This window comes from Dendropsophus ebraccatus, chromosome 10, assembly GCF_027789765.1.
Source record: "Dendropsophus ebraccatus isolate aDenEbr1 chromosome 10, aDenEbr1.pat, whole genome shotgun sequence".
Taxonomy (NCBI): Eukaryota; Metazoa; Chordata; class Amphibia; order Anura; family Hylidae; genus Dendropsophus; species Dendropsophus ebraccatus.
This window is the reverse complement of record NC_091463.1, coordinates 31,814,170-31,838,879: the sequence shown is the minus strand read 5'-3', so window position 1 is coordinate 31,838,879 and position 24,710 is coordinate 31,814,170. Positions and strand designations below refer to the sequence as shown.

The 24,710-nt window shown below is 45.3% G+C and overlaps 1 protein-coding gene across 3 annotated transcripts; it reads left to right on the top strand.

Annotated features, from left to right (window-relative positions):
- The first annotated feature begins 372 nt into the window (after positions 1 to 372).
- On the top strand, positions 373 to 21,816 carry PDZD4 (PDZ domain containing 4). 3 transcript variants are annotated; one of them, XM_069943380.1, is made up of 8 exons: positions 373 to 410; positions 5,205 to 5,467; positions 13,147 to 13,237; positions 15,366 to 15,464; positions 15,707 to 15,769; positions 16,646 to 16,747; positions 17,511 to 17,621; positions 18,873 to 21,816. In XM_069943380.1, exons 2-8 carry the CDS (start codon positions 5,310 to 5,312, stop codon positions 20,487 to 20,489), a joined length of 2,241 nt encoding a protein of 746 aa, XP_069799481.1. In that variant the 5' UTR covers positions 373 to 410; positions 5,205 to 5,309; the 3' UTR covers positions 20,490 to 21,816. The 3 variants fall into 3 exon arrangements, with proteins under 3 accessions (XP_069799481.1, XP_069799480.1, XP_069799479.1); XM_069943379.1 differs by lacking the exon at positions 373 to 410 and adding an exon at positions 797 to 809; XM_069943378.1 differs by lacking the exon at positions 373 to 410 and adding an exon at positions 868 to 1,068.
- Positions 21,817 to 24,710: the final 2,894 nt, after the last annotated feature.

Sequence of the window (24,710 nt, the reverse complement as noted above, 5' to 3'; positions counted from 1 at the left end):
CATGCATTCTCTATGGAAGCGCGTGACTTCCGGCGTTCAAATGACAAGGGAGAGAAGAGGAGTCACAGCGCCGGCGGAAGTGAGCGCGCGCCCGATGTGAACGGCACCGTGGGACGGAACTGACCGACGGGAACGGGACACCGATCATCTTTTGTAAGTATACTTGACAGCGGCTACCCGGGGGGGCGAAAAAAATAAAAAGTGAACTGCTTCTTTAAGTTCGAGAACCGAGGTACCACTGTATATGTATGTATATATATATATATATATATATATATATATATATATATTTATGTAGAATTACTATAACCTATAGTGATAGCTTAGATATTAGTCAGCCTTGACCCAAGAAATTTTCTGGCAAGCTCCCAGACACACAGGGACAAGATACAAAGTCACGGCAGACGGAGGTGAAATTGCTGTCACTAGAATTCTATTCTCATCTGGTATCTCTTCATGTATTCTCTTTTCTCTCTGCCTCCAGTGTCCTTGCTGTCTTCCTTTCAATCTTTGTCTCTCTTCCCGTCTCTCCCGCGTGCTCATTAACTCTCCCTGTCACTGCTTCTCTTCCTGGCGTCCTAAAGCTGTCACCGCTACATCCTTTTCTTCTAATAATTTCACAACTGGAGTGCCCCCATCATTCCCTTGTCCGCCGCCGCACACCTCGTCCCACATCTCCCGTGTCCCATCCCCCCACCACACACACACACACACAAAAAAATCTTCCCTGTTGCCTCCCAACTGTGCTTCGTTCCTTCAGCAAAGGCCCAGTTTCCATGGTAACGGCTGCTGTGTATCAATAAGACACAGTAAGCAAGAACACCATTGATCGGTCTCTGATAGAGTCACGGGCTAATGGCAGAATGTTGTGTTACGAGCGAGTTAGGAGGGGGCAATGGTAACATCTGCAGCGAAGACACGCCGTGGGGTGAACGAGGGATAACCACCCCCTTTAATAAAGGACGGGGCAGATTGTAGATCATACACATTATTGCTATTAAAGAGCAATATTAAGTAATATCCATTATAGCTCCATTGCAATGCATGGACAGAACCAAGGGGCCCAGTGTAAGAAAACCAATGCTGGCTATAGACATATAAGAAGAAAAAGTAGTGACCATTAATATTAACAATCACAGTGAAACCTCTTTAAGAAGACCACCCAAAATTACATTAAAAAGTGGTCTGCTATATAGGTGGTCTCTAGAAATGAGCAAATCTCGAGCGCGCTCGGGTTCGTCCTAACCTGAGTCTGTGGCATTTAATTACCGGTGGCTGAAGAAGTTTGATGCAGCCCTAGTAATCCTGGGAAACATGGATCCAGCCATAGGCTGTGTTCCCTCTAGTGGTCTCCTTAAAGAAAATGGACATTATGCATAATGATGAACAGAAAATCTGTCGCATGAAATCTGGTTTGGATAAGGGGGTGGTCTTCCCAAAGAGGTGGTCTTTGTTGAGGTTTCACTGTACACCTATAATTACAATTAAATCTCTCCAAAAGACCACCTTATAGACCAGATTTCTGATTTTCAGCCCACCATACGTTATGTATAGTGTTCATTTTCTTTGAGAAAACCACTTTTCAATGCAAACTTGGGTGGTTTTCTCAAAGAGGCTTCACGTGGATCTGTATAATCAACCTTCATCCATTAGATCCCAGTGTAAATGTATTGGATATGTTTGCTGTGTGCTATAGATCATGTATTCAGAACATAATGATCATTGGCAGAGTTAAAGGGGTTATACACTATTTGCCTTATTAGATATATAGACTGCCTAGTGTTGAGCTTTCCCACGGGAGGACAGATGTTTATGGGGTGCGGGGTAAAGCAACAATTGCCTCTGTTATAACTGTGATTTGAAATATCCCTTTATGCGGTCCTTAGAGTCTTGAAAACTAGAGTTGTTCCAAGTCTTTGGACTTAAAACTAAGCTGCAATACCAGACCAGTCCTTAGATAAGAGTGGCACTGTTTATGGGAAAGAAATTCAATTTTTTTTTTACCATGCTGGACAACCCCTTAAAAATCAAAGGGGTAAAACTCCATTTGCATTGATTTAGCATCTCTGTGTATAGCACCATCATAATCTGAAGCATTGTACAAACTGTGAAAATAGCAGGAGCCCTGTCTATATGAGTCTGCAGTGTACAGAATGGTACAATGCTTATAACAACCATTGCAGATTACAGATTTCTAAATTACCCATTTACTGTAAATTTCCAGAAATATACTGCTACAGGAAAGAATCTGTTGCCGACACAGTGGAAAGAACTGAAATGATTCCTTTCTACACAGTAGTCATGGCTGCAGCACTCGTCTTACTGTGCAGGGTCCTTTCTAGTAGTGAAGAAGCCCCTGACAACCTAAAGTGCTCAACATTATCTTAATTTCTCTTTGAAACTGCCCCCCCCCCCAGCTCCCATAGTCCTGTATCCTGTAGTTAAAATGGCTAGATTATCCTGAGATGCATTAGTGGCATCCTTGTAATTGATGAGTCATTTCAGTAATAGCATGTGTTGTGACAGAATGCATATGTTGTTCGGCAATCGTCTACCAAAGCATTCACTTGTAATGAAAATAAAATCAGTATTTTCCACTGTAAATGTCGCACTGTTCTGGAAATGTTAGCTGGCTTTCCTGTTCAATATTTAAAGACATTGAATGTATGATAAAAATATAGAATAGATAACAATGAAATAAGAAAACATCAACAGATAGATAGATAGATAGATAGATAGATAGATAGATAGATAGATAGATAGATAGATAATGAATAGTCATACCTCGGTGATAAATACATTATATTACATAGGTTAAGAGGGAATCACACAATTATTACCCCTAATACTCTCTCCATATAATAGTTACCTCTAATAATACCCTAAAACACCTGTAATAGTGTCCTTACATAGTAGTTACCCCCCCCCCCCCCAATAATGCCCACATTATGCCCCCCCCCCCATAGTGGTTCCACACAGTAGTTATCCATAGCTCATCTCCCAATAGTTCCCGCCACAGTAGATCTTCCAATAGTGTCCCATAAAGTAGTTAGATAGTAAATAGCCTTCAAATAATATCCGTGCAGTAGATTTCCCAATAGTGTCCCTATCCCTACAGATAGTCCCCAAACAGTGCCCCTACAAACAACAGATTTTGTCCCACCAACAGTGCCCCTCTGTGCAATAAAGTAAACAAGAATAAACAAATTCACCTCTCCTGGGCTCCCATTCTGTGGCTTCTCTCCTTTGTGGACGCATGATGATGTGTACATGTGCAGCGTCCTCATCTGCAGCTGATCAGCCGATCCATGTAGGCCTTAATCCACTGCTACAAGGGAGAGCCATGGCATTAGAAACTAAGGCCCTCTCCCTCACCAGTCAGCAGCTCTTGGGGATCTGGGCCATGTATCGCTGAATTCCCCGATCAGGGGCCTCAGCAAAATATGAGCCGTTTGGACAGCTATGGACCCCAGGCTGGCACCCAAACCTCCCATAGGAACTTTGAGTTCAGAAAGCAATTCCCAAGCTGAGGACCCCCATATCTAGAAACTAGTTTCTCAACATGGAGTACCTGTTCCCTAAGGGGTACTGACCAAGTTTCTAGGCCAGAATTCCACAACTTCTACTTTGACCTGGTTGATGGTAAAAAGCCACATTTAAGTAAAAAGAAATAGGGAAGAAAAACCTAAATTGATGAGGTGGAGAAACAAATTGTGGCTTAATATTTCAGTGCGGAATTTAACATTGGTATCACACCATCCTACCTGGAACTATTTGATGATTAGGATACATCTGCAATAATTTTAATAATTTCTACATATGGTCATACGTTCTGACACTTTTGGTGAGCCACTTAGCTGGAATTCGAAGTTACGTGAGTTTCCTTACAAACTGGTTAGGGTCCACTGCTCCAGGGAATATTCACACTGCTCTCAACTCTGGTACTTTGTAGTATATTATAGTAGAGGGTTCCTTAGATTCTTAGAAACATTGAGAAATGCTGATCTACAATACTAAAAGGGTTATTCATATTTGAAAAAAAATTCTTGTAGATTGAGTATAACAAGTGGAGGTCTGACCAAGATCAGTGGGGGTCTGACCACAGGGATCCTCAAGACCTTGGTATGAACAGAGTCCAGTCCAGAGATTGCCAGTCCTGTATTTGTTCTCTGTGAGGCCCCTAAACAACACCAAGCACTGATCTAAGTAATGTGGAAAAGGTTGATGAATGAATGGAGCACTGGCTTTGCACGGGTGGTGCACTCTGTACGCTCCAGGATTTTGTCCCCATTGACAGGATCAGTAGAAGTCCCAGTAGTTGGACCACCACCAATCCTTTTGGTAACCCTTCACCATATCATATTGATAAGGTATAACGTCTTCAAATGGGAATAACCCTTTAAGCTTCTAAGCCCTGATTCTACATGCAGAGAGTACAGAGTTAAGACTCTCAAAAAGGCGACAAGATCCAGGCAGGCTGCATTTATGGCACCTTCACAGGAGAATGTTTTGTACTACACTAAAAACCCAGTGGATGACATCCAGGTGCCACTTACCCAAAAGCACCTTTTGCTTCTTTTTATGTTCTGCCAAACTTTGGAACTTGTAATGTTCATTTCTCTGCATGATATCATATTCGACTAATTAAATTACAGCAACAATTTTCCGCGCAATGTTCCCCTTTTTATGTTTTATTCCCATTAGTGCTCCACCGCTCAACCTTCACCCTTTTACTTTAAGAAAAACAGACTTCTAAACAATGAAAATTAATTGGGTAATTGGTTCGCAATTATAGTCATGCCAACTCCGCGCCATATCAGCAGTGATTGCGTTTTATAAGAGGTATTTAATTAATTGTTATAATCTGCACCAGTACTGAAAGAACTGGATGGTGAACGTTTATAAAGTTATGCCCCGCCATCTATCATTCAAAAACAAAATTTGATTCCAATAAGTCCATCTAGGATTGACGAGAATTACCTATTGTTCACAGGTTAATAGAAACAAATTGCAGAAACAAATTATGTACGGACATAATCCACAGATTTGTAGGGGGAGAGAAGAGGGACAAATCTGAAGAGGGTGCAAAGGCTGATGTTTTGGAGAGCTTCGGATGAAGACCAAACAGTTCTTCATGCCTATAAGAAGAGTCCTGTATTAGAAATGGTCCCATATATAATACTCCCACTTTGGTTGTTCTACAGGTAAATGGAAAAGAACTATCTCGACTCTCCCAGGAGCAGACTCTCGAAACCTTACGTGCCAGTAAAGATCCTCTACTGATTCAAGTGCTGAGACGCAGTCCCCGTATGAAGGGAACAGCATTGACAGCTTCTTCCCATGACCTACAATTTGTGGATAGTGGAACCCAAACAGATATCACCTTTGAGCACATCATGACAATGGGCAAAGCTCGACCTCCAAGCCCCGCCATGGTTGTTCTAGAACCGTATGTACTATCAGAGCTGTGAGTAAAGACTGCTACTAATGAGTGATATGTATATTCACTGTCTGTCTATCGTGATATAATTCATTACTGCTACACTGTGAATTCTAGTAGAGACGGTTATGACTGCATGCAAAAAAGAGAACAGGTCTAAGGCCTTATTCACACGTTTCATAGGCTGTCCATAGCCGCGGGCCCCTGGATACGGTGAACCAATGGAAGTGCATCTATAGGTTGTTTACAATGCACAGACCTATTCAATAAAGAATAGTAATCTATGCTGCAAAAAAATGGGCAGGTCCTAGTACAGACCGACATTTGCCCAAGAGATTATTATTCTCTATTGAATAGGTCTGAGCATTAGGGACAACCTTTGGACGTACTTCCAGATCATGGCCCCCTAACACATATGAAGCATGTCAACAGGGCCATTTAAATGAATAGGTCCATAGTGCTGTCTGCAATTACGACAGCCTACTTGTGTACGAGGTCTAAATCAGTCAGTTCAGACCATGACAAAAAAGGATAGAAAAATAGAGATCACTTGTAGTATCCAGATGTTGATGAACACTACTTATACCTATAAACAGCTGCAGTACCCACAATTACTTAGTTTTCCTATGGTGGGAAATTAAGTATTGCAGTTTCCTGTTTAATTTCAATAGGTCCGCCAAAGGCACAGACACTTTTTGCAGCTAAAATATGAGGCCACCTTTTTATCAACTCAAAGTAATATAGATGTTCCACATTCTAGAGCAGTGCTTCTCAAACTGTGAGGCGCCCCCTAGTTGTTGGTGAGGCCCAGCTGAAGAGCCATGACTGGGTGTATTGTTGACCCCGGGCTAGCCAAGACCACCACCCCAACCCCTTTCACTACCCAATAAAGACACAACACCATAGCTCGGATGAAATGGCCACAGCAGCCTTTTATTAACCTTTAACATACTAGTGTAAATAGAACCCAACTTTAACATCCCTGTGTGGAAAGGTCCTCGAAGCCTGAAATGTTTTACTACTGGCGATCCCTGGTAACCCGCACACACCTGTTTTACCCCCAGCCGACTATCGCCTGGCTCGCGGGCACCAAACCTTACATAGGTGCGTGCAACCTCCCCTCGCTATTTCACCAATACTCCGTCCCTTTTCCTTCCACGAGGGTATATGTTGCTGTAACGCCAGTCCACTAAACATTAATCCACCCTTAATCCACCATTAACTACCAAGGGGGTCCAGAACCTTCTATTTGGTTCCCCCCCTTTCTCTGTTAAACTGTAACTGCCACCCGACTCCGAGGACCCTCCACTGCCAAGCTGCCATGACGAGACCGCAAATCCCCCAGCCCACCAGATCCCGAACTGAAAACAGCACTAGGGTGGGAGGGCGGGAGATTCTTCTGCTGTCTGACAAGCAAAAGGTACCAGCCCCCCTTCTCCTTTAGTTTATATACCCCAGCCCCCCCCGGCTTATCACACCCCCCACCCCCACCAATCAATTAACTCCTGTCTGATCTCCCCACTTTACTCCCCACCCCGTCTACCATTAACCCCTTACCTCCCTAAATTATCTCCCCAGAGCCCTAGCAACTAACCCCAGTCATGGAGGCCTCCCCTTATTGGGTGCTTTGCACCCTAGTTTGTCCGGCCTTACTTGACTGGGTGTATTGTTGACCCCGGGCTAGCCAAGACCACCACCCCAACCCCTTTCACTACCCAATAAAGACACAACACCATAGCTCGGATGAAATGGCCACAGCAGCCTTTTATTAACCTTTAACATACTAGTGTAAATAGAACCCAACTTTAACATCCCTGTGTGGAAAGGTCCTCGAAGCCTGAAATGTTTTACTACTGGCGATCCCTGGTAACCCGCACACACCTGTTTTACCCCCAGCCGACTATCGCCTGGCTCGCGGGCACCAAACCTTACATAGGTGCGTGCAACCTCCCCTCGCTATTTCACCAATACTCCGTCCCTTTTCCTTCCACGAGGGTATATGTTGCTGTAACGCCAGTCCACTAAACATTAATCCACCCTTAATCCACCATTAACTACCAAGGGGGTCCAGAACCTTCTATTTGGTTCCCCCCCTTTCTCTGTTAAACTGTAACTGCCACCCGACTCCGAGGACCCTCCACTGCCACAAACGCCAACCCCTGACACCTTAGGTGTTGGCGTCCCTCCACACCCCGAGAGCAACAGTAATCCCTTCCTCCAACGCCAAACACCAGAGATCAGTTCCCACAGCGTTCAGGTGAACACCATCCTTTCTCCAGTAAGCACCATCCCCGGCCTCCAAGTAAGGATGGCGCACTGCCACTGCCCCGTTTCTAGCCATGAAGCGACCCACCGCCCGGTTCACTTTAATTCTCGCTTTATTTAGCCGCGCAACCGACCGGGCGTCCTTCCAATGCTGTCTCGGGACAATGTCGGACCATACTGTGATCATACGGGGAAACAAGGACCATAGTCTCAGGAAATCAAATTTAATATCCCGTATGAGCTCACGGAACGGGCGGGCTCCTAAATAATTTCCGCCTACATGTAGGACCAACACGTCAGGCTCCCGATCCCACCTGGCGAATTTGTGCACTTCGGGAAGAACCCTACCCCACGTCATGCCCCGCAGTCCCAACCATCTCACCACCGCCTCCTCACGCGGGAATCCCAGCTGTCTGCCCTCAGGACGAACTGCAGCCCTCAAGGCCCCCCAGAACACGTACGAGTGGCCTAGGATCCATACCAGACAAGGACGGCCTCCTGAAACACAAAAGGGGGGGGGTCATAAACAAACATGAAACGTAAACACAAACCCCCGCCCCCACCCAAACCAAGACCATACTCTCACAGCAGCTGTGGGCGTACATAGGACCGGAACCGGACAGATTCCCATCGCCCAATTCTCCTGACTGCTTCATCACCCAATCCAGCCCGGGCAGCCTCAGTGGCAGCCCCTATGCGGAAGGAGTGCCCGCCGTAACTCCGCACATCCGCCCCACATGCCCTCAAAGAAGCCCTAAACACCGCCAAAAATTGGTACCGGGAGAGGAAAGACCCATCCCGATGCCTCAACAATGGGTCGGTCCCCCAGTGAACCCACCCCATGTACCTAGCTAGACAACTAACAGGGCAGACAGCAGACCCCGGGACCGCAAACAACACCACCTTCCTTCCTGCCCCGACTTGATCCGTTTTAGAGAATCGAAGAAGGAACTCCACCCTATCTTCCCCCAGCAAAACATCACCCCACTGCAACCCCCCTGCCGTAGAGACCGACGGACTGATCAACTCACCCACCCTTAGTGCACCAAAGAATGCCAATGAAAACGCCACGCGGAAGAGACATACCTCGTATGCGGACGAACACACCACCGGTAACTGACGACCTAAGGCTGTCAGCAAGTGAAAGGAAACGGGCCGTCTGGTGTCACAGGTACGCCAACCCCTCCTGAACCCCACCAGAGCCTTCCTGACTAAAAACGCCTTCGTCACATCTACCAAGCCCCTCGCCTTACACCCGAAGGCCACCCCCGCTACCAGTCTATTTACCATAGGAACCGACCACCCCTCTTCCCAGCAGTGACCCAGCAAAAGCAAAAAACCCATCTCATCTCCCGGCACATTACCCATCCGGGTACACCATTCCTCCCACTGAGACCAAGCCCTCTCATACGCCACTCTTGTCCCCTGGGCCAGTGACGCCCCCAGGAGGGAGTTCACCGCCCGAACGGCAGCCGCCAGAGTTCCTCCGGAAACTTCTCCGCTTCCACCTGCGCCCCAGGAGCCAACTGCCGGAAACGGTCCCACTGCGAACGAGAAAGGGAGTCAGCGATCTCATTGCACACACCCGGCACATGCTCAGCAGACACAGTGATGTTCAAAGACAAGCAGCGCAACACCAGATGCTGCAACAGTAACACCACTGGCGGCGAGGATGCCGTCAAGTGAGAGATCGCCTGTACTACCCCTAGGTTGTCGCAGTGGAACCGCAACCTGCAGTCTCTGAACCTGTTTCCCCAAATGGACAATGCTACCACTATTGGAAACAGTTCGAGCAATGCCAGGTTCCGCACCAACCCCTTGTCCCTCCATTCTTCCGGCCAACGCCCCACGCACCAGTCCCCCTGGCAGTATATGCCAAAACCGTCCGCCCCAGCCGCATCAGTATACAACTCGTAGTCATGCGCCGCAACCACCGCCGCCTGCCACAGCGCCCGCCCATTGAACTCAGCCAAAAAGGACGCCCAAATCTCCAGGTCATCCCGCAATTCACCCCTCAGCCGAATAAAGTGATGGGGACGCGCCACCCCCGCCGTAGCCTGCGCCAACCTGCGGCTAAAGATACGACCTATTGGCATTATCCTGCAGGCAAAGTTTAATTTGCCCAACAAGGATTGCAGGTCCCTCAGTCTGATCTTTTTGAGCCGCCGCACGCGCCCCACTTCGTCTCTCAACGCTAGCACTTTATCCGCCGGTAACCGACACTCCATGGCTATCGTGTCTATTTCAATCCACAAAAAACTGAGACATCTCGTCGGACCCTCGGTTTTATCCGCTGCGAGCGGGACCCCAAAACGCCACGCTACCACTTCCACCGTGTGTAACAAAACCGAACAAACCGTGGACCCGGCCGGGCCCACGCACAAGAAGTCATCTAGATAGTGGATGACTGACGACAATCCGGAGACCTCACGAACCACCCATTCTAGAAAGGCCGCGAACGTTTCAAAATATGCACAGGACACAGAACAACCCATAGGTAGACACCGGTCAACATAAAACTCCCCCTCCCACTCACATCCCAGTAAATGCAAACTATCAGCATGTACTGGGAGCAACCGAAAGGCCGATTCCACATCGGTCTTAGCCAACAACGCCCCCCGTCCCGCGTCCCGAACCAAACGAACCGCTGCGTCAAACGACGTATACACAACTGAACACAATTCCGGGTCAATGCCATCATTCACCGACCCCCCTTTTGGGAACGATAAGTGATGGATGAGCCGGAACTTTCCTGGCTCCTTCTTAGGAACCACCCCCAGAGGTGACACCAACAGGTTGGCCACGGGGGGAAAGGGGAACGGCCCCGACATCCTCCCCAAGGCCACCTCCTTGTCCAGTTTTTCGGATACCACCCTCGGGTGTTGTAATGCTGATTTCAGGTTCCCCGCTCCACCCGGCAAGTCCGATGTGGATGAAGGAATCCGAAAACCCTCCCTGAAACCCGATTCCAGGAGGGTAGCCGCCTCCCGAACCGGATATCTACTTAGGAACGGCTGCATCTCTCCCAGCCGAACCGGTGTCACCCCCCTTACCAACTGCATCGCTCCCACCCCTGCCCCTAAGGGTCTTAAAGCACCGGGAAGCCCCGTGCGAGCCGCCACAAGCGGAGCACTCATGTTTAAATTTACACTTGGCCCCGAACTTACACGTTCCTTCATTAAACAAAAAGCACAGTCCTTTTTGTATCGCCGCCGAGTACCCTGACTGTCCATGGCCCCCGGCGGTCCCTGGAAAGGACTGCCCGCTGGGGCCCGCCCTGACCGGGGCCGTCACCCGCAACCACAAACCTATGTCCTTGTGGTCCCACCGAACATTGGGTCGGACCGCCTTACGCTGCCTGAACTGCTCATCATAGCGCAGCCAGGCCTGCCCCCCGTATGTCCGGTACGCGTCATGTATGGCGTCCAAGTAGCAGAAAAGCCCCACGCAGTCACCCGGCGACTTTTCTCCAATGACCCCAGCCAGTATCGTGAACGCCTGGAGCCAATTGGCGAAAGTCCTAGGTATCAAGCGATAGCACCGGCTTTCCTCCTTCTCCTTCTTGTCATCGCCTGGTTTAACCCGATCCAGGTTAAACTTTTCCAAGGGCAGTAAGGAGAAAATTTCCACATATTCCCCTTTATGAATCTTATCCCTAACCTCCTGCTTCAGATGGGACCCCAAGGGCCCCTCAAAGCACACATAGATTTCACCCTTCGCCGCGTCATCCAACCTGGTAACATCTTCCCTTCTCCCGGAGTCCAGTTCAGTCTGAGTTTGGACCTCTGCCACAACCGCAGCGCCAACACTCCGCTCAGCACCCCCCCCAGCAGCCCGCCCCAGCAGAGCACCCTCTCCCCCGCCGGCCCCCCTACCTGGAGAAGACCATGCTACCACCGGCGAACCCGCCCCAGGACCCGCCCCCGTACCCCATAATAGCTGGCGCAGACCCAACAACACATCTAACACTCCCCTCTGAACCTCCCCTACCCCGGCATCACCCCCAAACCCCGACATGGTATGACAGCGCAACGCAGACTCACCGAGCTGCCTGGGTGCTGTGGGCCCAGCAGCGGAAGGTCCTGGATCCCCCCGGGGAGCGGCAGCAGCGCTCGGCTCATCAGATCCTGTCACAGCAGCCACGGACAGCAAGGACGGCCCGGATACACTCCCGGACGGAAGCACCGCTGGTGACGTCATAGCAGGGGCGCCGTGCCCATGGGAGGCGGGGCCAGCCGGAAGGTGCCCGGTCACTTCCTGTCGCCGGGAGGAAGCAGATGGCTCCCTCCGTGCAAAGATCCTCCCTCGACCTCCGCTTCTCCGCCGGGCAGACTCGCTGGACCGACCAACCTGCGGATCCGCCGCGCCAGGTCCCGATTCCACGGCGACGTCATCAGCCGGCAGGGGAGGCGACTCCACCCCTCGTTGCAGGCCCCGCCGCATGAGCGGATTCCTCTCGGCCCTGGCCGGGCGGCGGGATGTGGAAGGCCGCACCGAACCTGTAGCCGGAGGGTCCCTGGAGGGGCTCCTTAGGCGGCGCCGGGCCCGGGGGGTCTCATCAGGGCTGAGGCGCGCCGGAGGCCTTGTCCTCCGCGACCGGCGAACTGGAGGTGAAGCCGAAGCGGGGGCGACACCGGACCCCGGGAGCAGACCCTGAAGTTGGGACTGCAGCCACTGTGGCCCTCTCTCATCTGCAGCTTGCCGCAGTTGTTCAAACAGCGCAGCTAACGGATCCATGGCTCAGATTCTTCTGCTGTCTGACAAGCAAAAGGTACCAGCCCCCCTTCTCCTTTAGTTTATATACCCCAGCCCCCCCGGCTTATCACACCCCCCACCCCCACCAATCAATTAACTCCTGCCTGATCTCCCCACTTTACTCCCCACCCCGTCTACCATTAACCCCTTACCTCCCTAAATTATCTCCCCAGAGCCCTAGCAACTAACCCCAGTCATGGAGGCCTCCCCTTATTGGGTGCTTTGCACCCTAGTTTGTCCGGCCTTACTGTTTTTACAAAGTAACTATGATCTATTTAGTTCTTTTGCTGTTTGCAAAAATCTCCATTTTAACAACATTATTAATTTATTTTGAACTTGCTTTATTAGTATATAGAGCTTGGGAGACAGGTAAAAGGTAGCCCTAGCATTATTTTCAGCTTTTAAATGGACTTTCACCACAGATAGTGAGGCCCAGGGTACCCTTTTGGTCGGTCTGGTGAGGCCCCAGCATTGCCTTGGTCTGTTGGGTGAGGCTCCAGTAGAAAAAATTTGAGACGCGCTGTTCTAGAGGGATCGTGAACATTGATTAAGTTCCATGCATGTTTGGAATCATCAGCCAGTTCACTGTAATAGTTAAGATGTAAGGAATCTCTATCAATCATATCGTATGTATGTAGATATCACCTCACTAGGGATTACCATATCATTCTTTCTCCTTATTACAGCCCTCCCATTGGCAATGAGTTCTATGAGCAATCTGAGTTTATGGATGGAGTACAACCTGAGGGAGAGCGCACCGATGAGTTGGAATATGAAGTAAGTTTTCATTTACTGCTTTATATCCATTATAAATCTTGGAAGAATGACATGCCAGGCATAGAGGGGTGAATCTGGCATGTAAGAAGCTGTCCTGTCTGTCCAAATAAAAAAAAATTTTTTTTTCTGGTTTGTACCTTAACTTGAGGATATCTATTAAAATTGCTATGCACAATTGTTCTCTTTAGTTGATGTGTTTCTTCGCGGATTATGGTATCAGTAAGGGTGGGTTAACACTGCGTTTTTGCAATCCGTTTAACAGATCCGTTTTTTTTAACGGACAAAAAAAAAATAGTGTCAGCAACGTTTTTGTGTCCGTCAAAAAAAAAACGGATCCGTTTTAATCTCTCTTTTTTTATAATGGAAGTCAATGGAAAAACGGATCAAAACGGATGCACACAAATGCATCTGTTTTTTGCAATCCGTTTTTCAAAAACGGATGAAAAAAACCGGATTGCAAAAACGCAGTGTGAACCCAGCCTAACTCATCTTCTTGGTTATCACAGCTCTATTGCAAAAAAAAATACAAAAATAGCCAATGAGCTAAGGATAGATTTGGGTAGCCTCCCAGCAATAGTTTTGGACTTGCTAACCATCCTATATATGTATATTATTTAATACATGAAACATGGGGAGACATTTATTAAGACCGGCCCCATGACAGGTGCAGAAATCTACACCGTCTCCTGCGCATGTGTAGATTTCTGCCATGATTTACGCAAGGCATGAGAGGAGGCCATGGTGTCCTACCTCAGCGCTGATAGGCTGAGCAGCGATAGTGAAAATAGAAGACATGGGGTGATAAGTATTGTCCCCCTCCAACAAAGCACAACCTATCCCCCAGGGAGTTAACTTAACCAGGTATCCTCCGCTCTACCGGAGATCGAGTCTCCTATTGTTTTCAATGGGGCTCATTACTTGAGTTGAGCACTCAAGCATTTTAGTGCTCGCTCAACTCCAATTACCAATGTGCCTTATGAGTAACCTATAGTTGGAGCTTTTCTTCATTGGTTGGAGCTTTCCCTTATTACATTTTATAGTTGGGCACTTTAATGTTTTATGTCTATGTACTTTTCAGATCAGTGCTTCTTAATTCCAGTCACCATGGCCCACCAACAGGTCATGTTTTGAGGATATCCCTTACAAATAACACCTGTGAGAATACCAGATACACTGACTATAATTATATCACCTGTGAAATACTAAAGAAATCCTCAAAACATGACCAGTTGGTGGTCCATGAGGACTGGAATTGAGAAACACTGTTTTAGGGTACATTCACACGGACGGGCTCGCAGCGAGATTCTCGCTGCGAGCCCGGCAGGTCCTGGCAGTTCCCATACACTACATACTTGCTGCGGTCTAAACGACCGCAGCGAGTATGTAATTATACCGCCCTTAACCCCTTCTGCTCCCGCCCAGCTCCCCCGCTGTAAGCATACTTTACCTGTCTTTGCTGCACGGGTCCGGCGTCCTGCTCTCCTGTCCGGCCAATCAGTGTGTTGCCCAGCCGCAGCCACTGATTGGCCGGGTGGGAGAGCAGGACGCCGGACCCGTGCAGCAAGGACAGGTAAAGTATGCTTACAGCGGGGGAGCAGAAGGGGTTAAGGGCGGTATAATTACATACTCGCTGCGGTCGTTTAGACCGCAGCAAGTATGTAGTGTATGGGAACTGCCAGGACCTGTCCGTGTGAATATACCCTTAGATTATTTTTAATTGTTTAAGATTATTTAAAACGTCTATATTCCGGTTCATTACAACCAATGTTTTTTTAGCAGATGCTTTACGAAGCATAGTGCAGTAACTGGACCCCACTCATTGGGGTTGAGTTGACCACTGTTAGTACCTGCCAACTGGAAGCAGAAAAATGTGATTTTTTTTCAGTCAACGTCAGGTGCTGTCATTGACAGTCTCTCGTGACAAACCGCAGCTGTGCACCATGGAACATGCTCACATGTAGAGTGGGATGAGTTTACAGACAGCTTACTAACTGCGTCAACAGAAGACCAGGTCACACAATGTAGCATTTAATCTGACAACTGTCTGTGGATAAGACATTTGGAAAGCAGTCATCTAAGATCTGTAATATATGACCAAAGTGACTGGTCCTGTCTTTTTCTCCTCCAGGAAGTGGAGCTGTGTAAAATAAACCATCAAGACAAGCTTGGCCTTACGGTTTGTTATCGCACTGATGATGAAGAAGACCTGGGGATATATGTTGGAGAGGTATGAGACGTGAGCTCCATCACTTTTTCGCTTTCCACATTTCCTCTACTGAGATACTTCCTTTCATCTCGGCCCTTTAGTATTTACTTACAAGCTCGCTAAGAGTTTCATCTGCCACCAGACTTTTATCTCAGCAGGTTGAGGGACTTTTAAGAACAAGTACATAATTTGTAGAAGCTGATAGAAACAGCGAGAGTATGAACAAAATTATATATTTAATAATAATGGTTTATTTCTTAAAGGTGAATCCAAACAGCATTGCAGCAAGAGATGGTAGGATAAGGGAAGGAGACAGAATTCTACAGGTAATAACAATGACAACATATAACCTATATACCATGTACAATGTTATTTCCCTCCAGACTACTACACTAGGCGCCACTTAAAACATGAGCCCACCCAGGATAAAGCTTATATGAAACTAATATCTACAAATTAGGATATGAGATTACAAAATTGGACTTCATGCTAAAATATATGTAATATTATAATAAAGTATAAAAAGAATAAATACCTAATATAAATATATGAAAATTCGGGGGGGGGGGGGGGGTCACAAAAGAGCTTTCGGGGTCTTTCCATTACACAAATGACTCAACTTGGGGTAAAACCTAAAAGCCCTTTAACACGGGCAGGCTGGAAATCGGCTGAACATACCTTGTTGTATAAATGGGAATGTGCAGCCGACTATGATGAAATCAATAGATGATGATTGGTGGATCGTTCATGTGGGTCGGCTGCACAATTGATCCCTGAGCTTTGCATAGATTCTGCATACGACCGCCAATCTTGCTGATCATTGCTTGTTTGCTGCCTATGTTGTACATATAGTATGTTCTTCACCTTTATCCAGAGGAGATATGGACTTTTTTGGAGGTAATCCACAGACTAGCATTTTTTGTTCACAGTTTAATTGGAGGTCTGACATAGATCGAATAGTAGTCATTAGAATAGCAGTCATAGTACTCTGGGGTTATGGTTGGTGGAGTACTTACAACATGGGAAATAGGAACAGGAAAGTGTTCTTCTCAAGACAGCCTCTGAACAGCCAACAAGGCAACACATGTTAGACCATGCCATTATGTAGGCTATTACTTTATGGTGGAACTGAGGTCACAAAATTAGTCTACATCTAAACCTGGGACTGGACCTGAAGCATCTGCTTTCTTTCTTTTTTGCAGATTAATGGCATGGATGTGCAAAACAGGGAAGAAGCCGTAGCAATTCTGACACAAGAGGAGAGCACAAATGTTTCCTTGCTGGTTGCCCGTCCAGAAACAGAAGTGAGAGAGTGCATTCCGCTTACTATAACTCCCTTATGTTGTATCATCTACATCCAAATATACATCAAATATTAATGTATGCCTTCTAAGAATATCTGTGTACACTGCGCACAGGACCAATAAGGAATAAGACACAGTGTAATCCTATTAGCAAATTAGAAATCACTCCAGGTTTGAGCTTGTAGGGTTGTTTCTACTGTATGTGAGTCTGGGTCTTCTCTAAATTGTATTTTAGGTGTACTAAGAAAAGCTAGCTTATGGGTATAACCAAGGTCAGACTGGCCCTAAGTAGAAGGCCAAATTTCAGCTATTTGGAGCAATCTTTGGAGGCATCTTCTTCTTATTGGAAAATTAACAAATAACCTATTAGATCTAATGATATGTCCTGTTTGTGAAAAGATAATAACAAAGCTTATAAAGCAACTAAAAGTGGACATTTTATAGAGATGAATGTTGGTCCTTCATGGTCATATGGTCTGGTGGTCCCACGGAGCCCTTGTCCAACATATCTTATACACTTTGCTGGTTACAGATAAGCAATGTCAGAGACATTACTTTGAGCTCATTGGCTTCATCCACATTGATTATATTATGCTGCGTTATAAAACACCATTGCATCTCCATATACCCCCTTATAGCACCACTCACATTGGCAACCTCTAAAACTTGTTTCCATATTAAAGGGTGAGGTCTATTTGTAGAAAACATGGTTCTTATGACTTTACAATCTGCAATATTCTTGTCTTTCTCCTCCTTTGTTTAGATGGGCAGAAGATGGAAGGATAGTGACCGGGAAGACTTCTTGGATGATTTGGTGTCTGAAAATGAAGAGGAATTACAAGCACAGAATCTGAACTCCCCCCCTCAGCAACAGGTATAGATTTAGCACAGCTACCTTTATTGGGGTGTTGACCCTAAAATCACTGAATGGGGACCTTTAATCTGGCATTATTGTCATTTGCATTAACTTTGAGCAAAACTTGAATGAAACTTGCCAAAAGTTCAGATGCCCACCAACCAGAGCGATCAGCATTTAAATCTCGCTGCCTAGAGAGGGTGGATGCAGCCTGAGACAGACAGGAAAACATGGATACAGACTATGGCCATATTCATATTTTCCAGGCAGTCCTCAGTGGTGATGAGCGAACATGTTTGTAAATTGTGCTAATTGTGCTAATTGTTCGTGTTCGCCGATCACGAACAATTTGTTCAATGTTCGGAATGGTTACAATGATCATTTTCATACACATCCCAACTTGCAAACGTACCCCACTGCGTAATTTGCGGTTTGCGCTTGATAATCTGTACGTGTGTGTAGACCGAAATGTACGCTTCTACTGTATGTTTGTTAGTTGATTGTGAATGTTCGGCGAACACGAACCGATCATGATCTTTTTTTTTTTTTTATATTCGTGTTCGGGATCAGGATGTTCTCTCATCACTAGTCCTCAGGCTGCATCCATCTTCTTCAGGCAGGGTGATTCAAATGCTGATTATTCAGGTTCTTGCGAACCAGAACTTTTGGCGATTTCTCTTATCTCTAGTCGTTAGAGATATCAAAAGTTATTGATCAAACTCCTGTGACCCACTGTGATCCTGAGATACAGGGGAAACACACTGCATTGCGCTCCACTCACCAGCCAGCAGAACGTCCAACTCGTTTGCACCATGGACTGTAATAGAGCAAGTCCCTCTGGCTGTATCACAGGATCACTCCTCAGACCCAGTGGTGCAAGCAGTAACTTTCAAAATTTATGCAAATGACAGTAACACTTTAATTGTCTTGGCCAGTACACAATTATCTCATCACTCCAAACCACGAGACTCATAGTTATTGTAGGATAGCATCTTGTCCTCAGTGTTTCATTCTTCAGTTTATTTTATTTAAGTTTTAGAATGTTGACTACTGCATAAAAGAAGTTTATATTACAGTATTTCCAATAGAAGTCAGCAATGATATACCTCAATTCCCACGTCATCTTTGATGTAATGCATTATCTACGGAGCTTAGATGAGTCTACAATACTTACTATATTTTATGCAATAAGTGGGGTGAGTGCTGCATAAATATCACATAGTTTTTTTTACTGTCCCTATAACATAATATGTTTTCTTTTCATTTTAGGCTGAGAATGAAGAAGTTGAAGGTAGTCCTAAGTCTCCTCGACCTTTCCCTCATCCAGCAGGCTTAAGCCGTAGTCAGGAACTGGACAGTGGTGTAGGAAGGACAGATGAAAGCACCCGTAATGATGAAAGTTCAGAACATGATATTCTGGGAGATGACCAAACAAGCAGTGCCAATACACCAGGCAGTCAACGTCGTCTGCGCTTCTTGCGTGGGGACTCACAGCATCCTCTTCAATGTCGTGAATTTCACCATAGTTTAGACTCTTTGCTGGCGGCAGATGGATCACAACCATATAATGAGATTCTTCCACCAGGTGCTGGATTAACTGATGAGGAGTATGAGAGATACAGAGAACTTCTGGAAATCACTTGCCATATGGAGAATGGAAATGGGCCAGCCTTTCTCTATGCTTCACGACAGGGTGGTCTAGATGTCAATCGTAATGAGAGTGTTTTACGTGAGATGGCAGTACTGGAAGAGGAGCTGCGGCATCTGGAGTTCAAGTTTCGCAACGTCCTAAGAGCACAAAAGATGCAACAATTGAGGGAACGATGCATGAAAGCCTGGCTCTTGGAAGAGGAGGACAGTCTTTATGAGTTTGTGGGTGGGGGCAGTGGGAACAATGAGGGTTCCACAAAGCTTCCAGATATCACAGAACTCCCAGAAAAGTCAGATAAGGACAGTACCAGTGCATATAACACTGGTGAGAGTTGCCGGAGTACTCCACTAATGATGGAACCACCAGTACCACTAGACAGTCCATTGAGGAGGATTAATGATCCTTCTGGTGCATTTTGCCAAGCAGCAGAAGGGATTTCATGTAATGCTAACATGAACAGAGGACATGGCAAGAATGTGCCTCCATACCCTGGTAGTCCAGAGCCCGTGCAATCAAAATTTCGTTCCTTGTGTCGAGAAGGTCGGCATACAACAGAAGAAAGGTTAAGAAGAGCAACAAAACCAGGGAATGAGTTAGATCGGGGAAGTCGTGAGAACAGCCCGTATCTCAGCCGACGCCAGCGCTCTCAAAGTGGGGAACGTTACAGAAGCTGCCTCCAGTTAGCCCAACAAAGAAGCCTGGATGAACTAGATGTTGATCCTACATGTGGGAAAGCTATGGGGGCTTCACAAGGCAGCCACTCCCAAGTAGAGCCAAGAATGGAATGGAAAGTAAAAGTGAGAAGTGACGGTACCCGTTATGTGGCCAAACGTCCCGTTAGAGATCGCCTTTTGAAAGCGAGAGCCATGAAGATCAAAGAGGAACGTAGCGGGATGACCACTGATGATGATGCTGTGAGTGAGATGAAGATGGGTCGTTACTGGAGTAAGGAAGACAGAAAAAGACATCTAATGCGAGCCCGGGAGCAAAGGAAGCGAAGGGAATTCATGATGCAAAGCAGGTTAGATTGCCTGAGAGAGCAGCAACAACAGCAGGGTGCAGACGGCAAGGGTGAGATGAGTATTATTGCCCTCAGCCATCGCAAGACTATGAAGAAGCGTAATAAGAAGATCTTGGATAACTGGATTACTATCCAAGAAATGTTGGCTCACGGGACACGCTCTGCTGATGGGAAACGGGTTTACAATCCCCTGCTCTCAGTTACCACAGTCTAAGGAGCAGCAAAAATGCCAAGCAATCCTTGCCAAATCAGAATCTTTCTAATCTCTGTCAGTGTGCCACGCCAACCATTCTTAGAGGCCCCTTATTTCAATCAGGACTTTCTATGTTTTCCATTCAGTTACATTTTCTTAGGTCTTCTATTTGTCTTTCCTCTGTATTTGAGGATAACTAAGAGGTACTTAAAAACACAGGGTTAACTTCTAAACCAGCTCTTGCTTGTAGAATTCACAGCTTCAAAGACATTTGCCAAGTTCTCAATTCTGGACTGGTGCAGTTGTGATGAAAAAAGTAAAGCAAACAGGTGGATGAGACAATCCATCATCAAACTTTTTCCAGACGGAATGATATACGGAGCACAATTTTCTTTCTAAAAACTTAATTGGTGATGAATACTGTTGCATTTGCCAAACGGTATTTCTTTCTAAAGGTGTGGTCTTTCCACAAGGCTTTGTTGAAAAATATGGTAAGGCAACTGGTTAAATATGAAAAGTAAACTAAATACTGCCACCTGGTGGTCAAAGAGCACATAGCAACAGCGACAACGTTCGATATTACCTGGTGACGAGGAACAATAATAGCACAGGGATGGAGGTTGTTACGAGATTTGGATAAAGAATCTGCCTTTTATCTTGTGGACAACTGCACATGACAAGGCGTTGTGCAGGCTCATGTCTTAGAGAATTTAACTTGTCTGTTGTTTCCAATGTGATTGTGACCTCTGATCTTATTTAAAACCGTTCTGTTTCCACAATTCTGTTTGACATTGAATGTGTGAGCCTAAGAGAGAGGAAAAGTGGTGAGTCTGGTACAATAGGTGCATTACAAGAAGGGATTTTTGCTGGGAGTAGAATGTCTTTCTTTGTCCAATTTTTTATATTTGAAGATGCCTCGATAAGCCCTTAAAGAATGAGCCATGGCGAATGTGGTCTTCCTCTCACCACCGTCAGCTTGTGTCGTCTAGGTCACCGTGAGCACGAAACTCAAGAAGCTCATCCTATTCTATCTGTAAAGCTTTAAAGTACTATTGACTAAATGAGGCCTTGGTGTAGGTTGCAGAAAACCTTAAAACCCATTGGAAAAACACATAAGTGTTTGTTAAAGGCAAACAAAGGGTTGTCAGTCCATCACAACTGCAGCCTTAAACAATATCAAAACCCAAAGTTCATCCACAAGTATATCAATCTGAATAAAACCGTTAGCACTGTGAAAGGAGGACAACCTGGAAAGTGGGGGTGAGGTGCTAATTAGAAAATTAATTACACTATGGATAATTCAAGATGAATCCTTAATAGGAGAGAATATTACTTATACCCCTTAAAGGGAATGTGTCACCTAAATTTTCTTTTGCCTATTAGAGTCACATACTAAAAGTTGTTCATTTATTCTAATCTGATTCTATTTTCTGGCTTAATTTTTTTTTAACTTTTAGTACATTGTTACGTGGGCTGCCATCTTTTATGGGCTGTTCTAAACAGTATTTAGTGACATGCTTCACAGTAAGACTCATTGACATAGACGACAATAGACAGACTCTGTCCCCTTGAGATGAATGTGAAACATCATTGAGCATGCTCTGTGACCTTTGAAAAGACAATTGAAAGAGTGTGGGGGCCCATACAATCCTAAACTGGGTGCTTCCTATAGCAGACAATAACCAATTGTAGTTCAACAGAAAAGAACAGAGGTATGTTATAAAAAGGAGCACTCCAACAAAAAATGCTAAACTATGAAACTATGAAAATATTTATTACAAGTTCCAAAAAGCAGAAAATCAATACAATGGCATAGAAACAAAACCGAATCCCCATACACTATTCAAAAACACTTAAAATATCCACAACCATGAGGGACTTATACAATAAAAGGACCCACAGACCCTCCTCCTATAGCATATAAAGTGCTATGTGCTGAATAAGGAAGTGTGACCACTATATCAATCAATGACCCACAGTGTGTACCATATGAAAAAATATAATATATGAGTAAATAAACAAAACAAAAAATAATTTTTTTTTAACACACATAAGTACAGGAAAAAGCAATTATATCACCATTTCATGATACCCTATGCGTTAGGTCCCAATAGAATACCAGGGTTATTTTATAATATTGATAGAAAAATGGGAAAAAATAGAACAAAATTCACCAAAAAAAATCTTTAAAAATATGTTTAACATAAAAACATTATTTATACAATAAGTTATTTTCTGATGACACATTCCCTTTATGTAATAGGAGTTATGCAGTCTATCTACTGCTACAGTAATTACTGTGGTCAAGGCAATACTTTCCCCAACTTCTGCTCAGGCACCTCCCATTCTAATTTGAGGGAATGTACAGGACTACGAAAACTTCTATATAATAATAATAATAGTAATAATAATAATAATAATAATAACAATAATAATAATAATCCTTCTAATCAGGTAAATAACATCCCATGTAATCGGGACAGAGATTAGCTGAAGAATGCGCAAACTCACTTTTCTTTCAACAAAAAAATAATCTAACATTGACCGCACATTTCCCTGTGGAAAATGAAAATGTGGAGCCAATGGCTGAATAACGCTAGGGCCGTGTGGTTATCTAATTGTGTTATAGGCTTTATTACAGTGAGAATCAGGACATCTAATATGTGTTTTAGTGCCCCACACCCATCCATAGGTTGTGCCTGACACTGCAGCTAGCTCTATTGAAGGTTTGTTGACTAACTACTAGAGATGAGCGAACCTTGAGCATACTCAAGTCCATCCGAACCCGAACTTTCGGCATTTGATTAGTGGTGGCTGCTGAACTTGGATAAAGCCCTAAAGCTATGTGGAAATCATGGATATAGTCATTGACTTTATCCATGTTTTCCAGACAACCTTAGAGCAAATGCCGAAAGTTCGGGTTCGGATGGACTCGAACCCGAACCCGGTTCGCTCATCTCTACTATCTACCCATAGGGTACCCTGAGGACATCAGGGCAGGCTCCGTATTTGCATGCAGCATTTGTGCAGCCCTGCAGTTCCCAACACAGCCATTGGTGGCAGCAGAGAGGTCTTGTCATCTCTTACTGCTCCCAGTCAATTTAAAATTTAAAAATAAATAAATAAAAAATCCTACATTCTCTTTAATAAAGTTATATTAAAAAGTTAAGTAACTTCATGAAAGAAATGTAAAAATAAATAATTTCTATTCATAGAAATGCCTCTTTAAATCATACACACAAAGGGAAAGCTGTCCTTTTCTCACTAGAGTAAATATATGTATATTAAAACTCTTTGATTTAGGTCACAGGGTTAGCATTATCATTCTACAAAGAGCATCCCTTGCTCTGGAGGACCTTACATGTCCTTCTATTAAAAGGATAGCCCATTGATTTCAGGCACCATGCAATGCTTAATTGTTCCTGAGGTGGTGCTATAGGAAAAGAGAATACGTGCCTGTATGTTACAGCTGGAGGACCCTGTGATCATCTTAGTAGTGGGGGACCCTTCTAACAAAAAGGTTGCCAAGATCTTTGAGCTTGGGGTTTATATCAACAGATATTCCAACAAGTTTAATATTTAAAATGAACTAATATTATAAGGCATACATTAGAATGCAGAGATGTGTCCACCAGTTCCATACAATGAAAAAAAAATTAGGACCAGGAATGACAAGAAGGAACTTTAATCCTTATGTAGCGCTCCCACAAATGTTCTTCCTGTTCAGCATCCATCTTTTATTGCAGTGGTGCCTTCCAGGTCCACCTCTCGGGCTCAGCGAGTAGATGGGGACTGAACGACTTGTGTTTGATTTCTCTCGTGGGTTGTATGTATGACTTTCTGCCATTGTTACTGTGTCTCATCTCCTCTCCTACTGGGTCGAGAATCTTAATAAACTTTTACCTTTCTTATAAGAGGGAAATGGTTTCAGACTGTCATTTGTTTATTTTATTCAGCCAAAAACAGACATTCAAAGGGGATGTCCAGCGATAACAAAAAAAGCTGGCAGGCTTACTTACCCAGGCTGATCCCTATCACAGCAGGATCAGAATGGTCCCTGAACTAGGAAATAACGCATGGATCACCCACCTAACTCCTAGGCTCAGTGGAGTAGCTACCATAGAGGCAGGGTAGGCAGTTGCTATGGGGCCCGTGCAGGAGGGGAGCCCAGGGGAGAAGGTAAGAATGTGTGTCCTTTTGCTTAACCCCTTATGTACTGCAGTGTGTAAATGACCCAATGTT

What these genes read in the sequence shown, in the direction of transcription:
- PDZD4 (XM_069943378.1), top strand. Translation starts at nt 1,045, where the DNA reads ATGGACAGAACCAAGGGGCCCAGT. An exon ending in CCGTATGTACTATCAGAGCT is followed by an intron (nt 5,468 to 13,146) that starts GTGAGTAAAGAC and finishes TCCTTATTACAG; the next exon opens with CCCTCCCATTGGCAATGAGT. An exon ending in TTGCCCGTCCAGAAACAGAA is followed by an intron (nt 16,748 to 17,510) that starts GTGAGAGAGTGC and finishes TCCTTTGTTTAG; the next exon opens with ATGGGCAGAAGATGGAAGGA.